The sequence below is a fragment of the Sinocyclocheilus anshuiensis genome, unplaced genomic scaffold, assembly GCF_001515605.1.
Source record: "Sinocyclocheilus anshuiensis isolate Anshui unplaced genomic scaffold, SAMN03320099.WGS_v1.1 scaffold1270, whole genome shotgun sequence".
Lineage (NCBI taxonomy): Eukaryota > Metazoa > Chordata > Actinopteri > Cypriniformes > Cyprinidae > Sinocyclocheilus > Sinocyclocheilus anshuiensis.
In genome coordinates this window covers 401399-407692 of record NW_015555837.1, presented here as the reverse complement: position 1 = coordinate 407692, position 6294 = coordinate 401399, and the positions used below count along the sequence as shown (strand labels likewise).

The 6294-nt window shown below is 33.5% G+C and overlaps 1 protein-coding gene across 6 annotated transcripts in view; it reads left to right on the top strand.

Annotated features, from left to right (window-relative positions):
- The window catches only part of LOC107675456 (GTPase KRas), a 13180-nt gene that overhangs the window by 2357 nt on the left and 4529 nt on the right, over positions 1-6294 (top strand). Inside the window, exons 1-4 of one of the 6 annotated variants that reach the window (XM_016469807.1) lie at positions 3-113; positions 2531-2709; positions 2837-2996; positions 5344-5562. In XM_016469807.1, coding sequence (XP_016325293.1) covers positions 3-113; positions 2531-2709; positions 2837-2996; positions 5344-5463 — 570 coding nt within the window. In that variant the 3' untranslated portion in view covers positions 5464-5562. Of the gene's footprint in view, positions 1-2; positions 114-2530; positions 2710-2836; positions 2997-5343; positions 5578-6294 lie in introns of those variants that run through there. The other 5 variants (XM_016469811.1, XM_016469810.1, XM_016469808.1 and 2 more) reach the window with 5 other exon arrangements.

Below are 6294 nucleotides of genomic sequence, written 5' to 3'. Positions count from 1 at the left end.
GAATGGCTGAATATAAGCTGGTGGTGGTGGGCGCTGGAGGCGTGGGCAAGAGCGCTCTCACCATCCAACTCATCCAGAACCACTTTGTGGATGAATACGACCCAACCATAGAGGTGAGGCATGTGTACCTCTGTCTCTAGCGCCGTCAGGACACTCACTTTCTACTGCCACACAAAGCTGTGAAACTCACCCACATGTGATTATGCAAAAAAAAATGTAATGTTAAAGATTCAACAGTGCGATCCGGTTATTCTGGTTTGAAAGAAGGTGGATTCCAGATTGAAGGCCACTGTGTCTCTTACCTTTCACTTTTCTGGCTTGTCACCTTTCTATGTTTAGATTACAAATGTACATAATTCCTAATAAGTTTTTTGTGTGTTTGTTCGCTTTTTTTTTTTTTGGTGCTTTTCTTGTTTAAAATAAATAAACTAAGAAAAACCTTCGAAGTCAACATCGAACAGCATTCACAACCTATTTTATTTGTATTGATTGGCTAAAAAGTGTAGTTGTTTGGTCTGTAGTTTTGTAATTGTTTTTTAGATGCTTTTTAGATGTGTTGTAGTTGTTTTGAAGTTATTTTTAGATGTTTTTGTAGTTTTGTTTTGTATTTTAGATGCGTGTTGTTTTTTATGCTTGTTTGCAGTTTTTGTATTTTTTAATGTTTGTTTTGTAGATGTTTTGGGATGAGTTTATAGTTTTTAGATGTTTTAGTTGTTCTTTAGATGTTTGTTTTGTAGATGTTTTGGGATGAGTTTGTAGTTTTTAGATGTTTTATAGTTGTTCTTTAGATGTTTGTTTTGTAGATGTTTTGGGATGAGTTTGTAGTTTTTAGATGTTTTATAGTTGTTCTTTAGATGTTTGTTTTGTAGATGTTTTGGGATGAGTTTGTAGTTTTTAGATGTTTTATAGTTGTTCTTTAGATGTTTGTTTTGTAGATGTTTTGGGATGAGTTTGTAGTTTTTAGATGTTTTATAGTTGTTCTTTAGATGTTTGTTTTGTAGATGTTTTGGGATGAGTTTGTAGTTTTTAGATGTTTTATAGTTGTTCTTTAGATGTTTGTTTTGTAGATGTTTTGGGATGAGTTTGTAGTTTTTAGATGTTTTATAGTTGTTCTTTAGATGTTTGTTTTGTAGATGTTTTGGGATGAGTTTGTAGTTTTTAGATGTTTTATAGTTGTTCTTTAATGTTTGTTTTGTAGATGTTTTGGGATGATTTTGTAGGTTTTTTTTAGATGTTTTATAGTTGTTCTTTAGATGTTTGTTTTTGTAGATGTTTTGGGATGAGTTTGTAGTTTTTAGATGTTTTAGTTGTTTTTTCATGTTTGTTTTGTAGATGTTTTGGGATGAGTTTGTAGTTTTTAGATGTTTTAGTTGTTTTTTCATGTTTGTTTTGTAGATGTTTTGGGATGAGTTTGTAGTTTTTAGATGTTTTAGTTGTTTTTTCATGTTTGTTTTGTAGATGTTTTGGGATGAGTTTGTAGTTTTTAGATGTTTTATAGTTGTTCTTTAGATGTTTGTTTTGGGATGATTTTGTAGGTTTTTTTAGATGTTTGTTTTGTAGATGTTTTGGGATGATTTTGTAGGTTTTTTTAGATGTTTGTTTTGTAGATGTTTTGGGATGATTTTGTAGGTTTTTTTAGATGTTTGTTTTGTAGATGTTTTGGGATGAGTTTGTAGTTTTTAGATGTTTTATAGTTGTTCTTTAGATGTTTGTTTTGTAGATATTTTGGGATGATTTTGTAGGTTTTTTTAGATGTTTGTTTTGTAGATGTTTTGGGATGATTTTGTAGTTTTTTTTTAGATGTTTTGTAGTTGTTTTTTAGATGTTTGTTTTGTAGATGTTTTGGGATGAGTTTGTAGTTTTTAGATGTTTTATAGTTGTTCTTTAGATGTTTGTTTTTTTAATGTTTGTTTTGTAGATGTTTTGGGATGAGTTTGTAGTTTTAAGATGTTTTAGTTGTTCTTTAGATGTTTGTTTTGTAGATGTTTTGGGATGATTTTGTAGTTTTTAGGTGTTTTGTAGTTGTTCTTTAGATGTTTGTTTTGTAGATGTTTTGGGATGAGTTTGTAGTTTTTAGATGTGTTATAGTTGTTTTTTCATGTTTGTTTTGTAGATGTTTTGGGATGATTTTGTAGTTTTTAGATGTTTTATAGTTGTTCTTTAGATGTTTGTTTTGTAGTTTTGATGCAAGATTACAGAGGCAAATTTTCTTTGGAATAATGTGCGCTGATGAATTAAGTCCTAGAGCATGCATTGAAAATGCTGAAGAAAATCTTTCTAATTTTAATTTCATGTTGACCTGTACACCCATTTTGCTAGACTTAATCTACACCTAGATGAGCACTGTAAAACTCAAACACAATTTTTGCCTACAAGTACCATTTGTCATTTTACAAATGTCAGGTTTTTAATATCATTTTTGAGATATTTTAGGCTTGATATTATTGTCATGCATTGATATTACAGAACCAGTATAGTTTGGGATTGTTATACTGCTCAACATGCTCAAAAGATCATTTCACTTGTGCAGGACTCCTACAGAAAGCAGGTGGTGATTGACGGGGAGACGTGTCTGCTGGACATCTTGGACACTGCAGGTCAGGAGGAGTACAGCGCCATGAGGGATCAGTACATGAGGACAGGAGAGGGCTTCCTTTGTGTCTTCGCCATCAATAACACCAAGTCCTTTGAGGACATTCACCACTACAGGTGAGGGTTTGATAGAAACCGAACGGTGTGCAGTCACATAACCTGCAGAATCAGGTCTGTAAAGGGTTAAAACGCCTCACAAAGTCAAATTCCTTTTTGATGTGCAATGTTCTGTGTGCTTTGGCAGAGAGCAGATAAAACGAGTAAAGGACTCTGAGGACGTCCCCATGGTCCTGGTGGGGAATAAGTGTGATCTTCCATCCCGCAGTGTGGACACCAAGCAGGCTCAGGATTTAGCACGTAGCTACGGCATCCCATTTATAGAGACCTCAGCAAAGACTAGACAGGTATGGAAAACATGGGCGGTCGTGCATTGAATACAAGTGTGTCTGACAAATTGATGAAAATAAAAGTTTTCACATTGAAAGACTTTATTTTGACTGGTTTAAAACTGGTTTAAAGACAACATGAAATCAAAATCAACTGTTTTTTATAAATAAAAAACTTGGTACTTGTGCACTGCTTGTCATTATTAAAAAATGATATTTGTTTACCATAAACTTTTATCCACCTCTGAAACCACTTTTATGCTGACGCAGCTAAGGCCACAATTAAAATGAGTCTATAATATCCTAGCAGCGTAGGATTCAGTCAGATTCCGATGGATAAAATTATCCCAACCTACATTTGATTGATTTGATTTTTTTCACAATATTATTTTGCTTAGAAATGCATTATTATGGAAGTTAAATGAGTTGTGACTGCCATTTCATGTTGTCTTTAATGTCATGTTAATGCATTATTGGGTTAAACATGGTTTGAAATCTATAATAAAAGCTGAAAATAACCAGAATACAGAATACAACCATTTAAGGTGAGTCTTGTAAAGCATTTCAAGAACATGTCTGGTCACATTTTACTGAAATCAAAGGAAATAGTAGAAAATTATTATTTATTATTATAGAAATTGTTATTAATCGGTTTAGTTTATTACAATGTTTAAAAAACTAAAATACACACATACATACATACATACATACATACATACATACATATAATGTATATGTGTGTGTGTATTTTTAATTTTGTGCTGTTTAAAAAATATTTATCACTAAGGGGTGGGGGATGTTCATTTTAACTGTCTAACCGGGTTAACCAACGGTAAGAATTTTGACCGATTAATACAATCAGTTAAACGGTTTAAAAAGTCATTTAATAGTATTTGAACTCTTTAAATGTATGTAGTCTGGAACAGAAAGCAAGAAATCGTCAAACATAATTCTGCATTTTTACCTAAGCAGAATCATGAATATTTTTGTTCTGGTCTCACCATTGCCCTGTGCATTGGAGACCAGGACTGAGTCCAAGTCTATTCAAGTCCACCCCTGATGTAATGCCAACATGTAACATTTTAATGAACAGTACATTTTGTTAACTGTTTATAATATGTCTTTAGAAGTAATAATAAAAAGGTAAAATTGTAACACTATTTTGGCTTTATTTAAAGTATTGTGAAAGTATTGTTTCGTGAGATCAGTATCGTCTAGTTTGTTACACCCCTAATTGCTATTTTAATTTTTTTGCATTTAAAAAAAAAGTCACAATATAAGTAAGTCTTATTGCATAAATACAGGTATTTTATTGTATTATTTTTAGGAGGTAACTGTGGCCTAGACATGGTTTTTGTAACATTCACACACCATCTGAAGGCAGTTGAAATGTGTAAAATTGTAGGAAAGCTGGTCATTGCACACTGTTGCTTTAATTTTCACACACCATCTGAAGGCAGTTGAAATGTGTAAAATTGTAGGAAAGCTGGTCATTGCACACTGTTGCTTTACACTACACTGGGTTTATGCAGGAGTTAATTCTGGCGGGCTTTATGAATAATCAATCAGGTCATATCACACAACACAAGTGATCTGCCTCTGGGTTTGTGCCTGGTCTCTCATGTGTATTCATTATAATTTGTCTGTGTTTGATTTCATAAATTAATCTTTTAATGGCAAAGAATGCTATTTGGATGGATTGATTGATCAGGGGTTTAATCACTATTAATCAATTGGGGTTATTAAACTGCTGATTAAATATCAGGGCAGACACTCTACCTCCCTCTGCAGTGCTCAAATCACAACTCCTTGTGGTGCTGGGGTGTAATAAAAGCTCCTGAATTAATTTTCTCTCGTTTTTTTGAGCCTCACATGCTACTCGCCGACATCATAGTGCCGTCTTCAATACCCACAATTCCCTCTGGCTGCAGGCCGAAATGGTTCTGTGTGTATTGCTCTAATAGCAGATTCACTTTCTAATTTTCTTATCTTTGTTTATTAAAACTTGTGTGTGTGTGTGTGTGTGTGTGTATGTTCAGGGACATTGCTAATTCTTTTTAGAGAAACTCTTCCAAAATGTTTTCCAAGTATGAAGATGCTGCGAAAAATTACATCCCATGGAATAGCCTGGCTTTTTTTATTTTTTTTTGTGGAAAGTTGATGTGAAAACTTCATTATGCCAAATTCCTTCCAAATTCCCAGAAATAATCAAAAGACGATGCTAATATTAATTGTGCCAGCACTATGTGGAAAACTTTATAGTGCCACTCGGTTCCCGAAATCCAATTCAGACTGTTTCCGCTTCTCTGTAATGAGAAGGCTGTGTGTTCCTTGACACTGAAGGGAGTTGTGTTTTGCACTGCAGAGAGTGGAAGATGCCTTTTATACTCTGGTACGGGAAATCAGGCAATACCGGCTGAGAAAACTCAGTAAAGAAGAAAAGACGACACAATGCATCAAGCTTAAAAAATGTGTTTTGATGTGAGAGGGGTAAGTTGGAAGCACTGGCCGTCTGCAGCCCAGCTGTGGAGTACGAAATCTGCTGTACAACAATTTACATCTGTTCTTAGATGGGTTTCTCAATCTGTCAGAGAAATATCCAGGTCATATTTCAGCCCAAAAATAATTTTCATAAAGAAACCTATTTTAGGACCGATAAGAGATTTAACGTTATGACATTTATTTTCATAATCACACCTTCCACATTTGACCATAGAATAAGAATAAACCCTTATTTTAGAACACAAACAACTTGAGTGCATTTATAATTGTACATCATATATTTGAACGTAATTAATGCTAATTGTAATACAATATAATTTTCAAGACCGTTTTTTTTTTTGTGTGTTTGTAGTTGTACTGAATTTAAATAATGCTAATAGTAATTTAAAAATCACTTTCCAGACAAAAAGTGTTCTTTTTTTTTTTATTTGTAGTGTTTGTTGTGATGATTTTAATAAATGCAAAATTTAATTTAAAGTCCCCATGAAATCAAAATTAAAGTTTTTTTTGGGGTGTTAGTATCAATATGTTAGTCTTAAGATTATCTATAAGGCAGTGTGCTCCAAAACAGTGACAAAATTCGCATTTAGAAGATATAAGCATTCAAAGCTTGCAGTTCGTCACTTCCGCCAAAACGGCTCAACTAATTTTGAAGTCACATCGTACTTCATCTTCTCATCAAATCTTCTGACCAATCAAATGCTCTCTAGAATCCGAAGCACCTGCCCCCTGCACTATAAATAGACGCTGAAGCGCGGCTGAGATCGGTTAGTTGTTCACAGTGTAGTATTTCCTGTACAGTGAATGGCTCGTA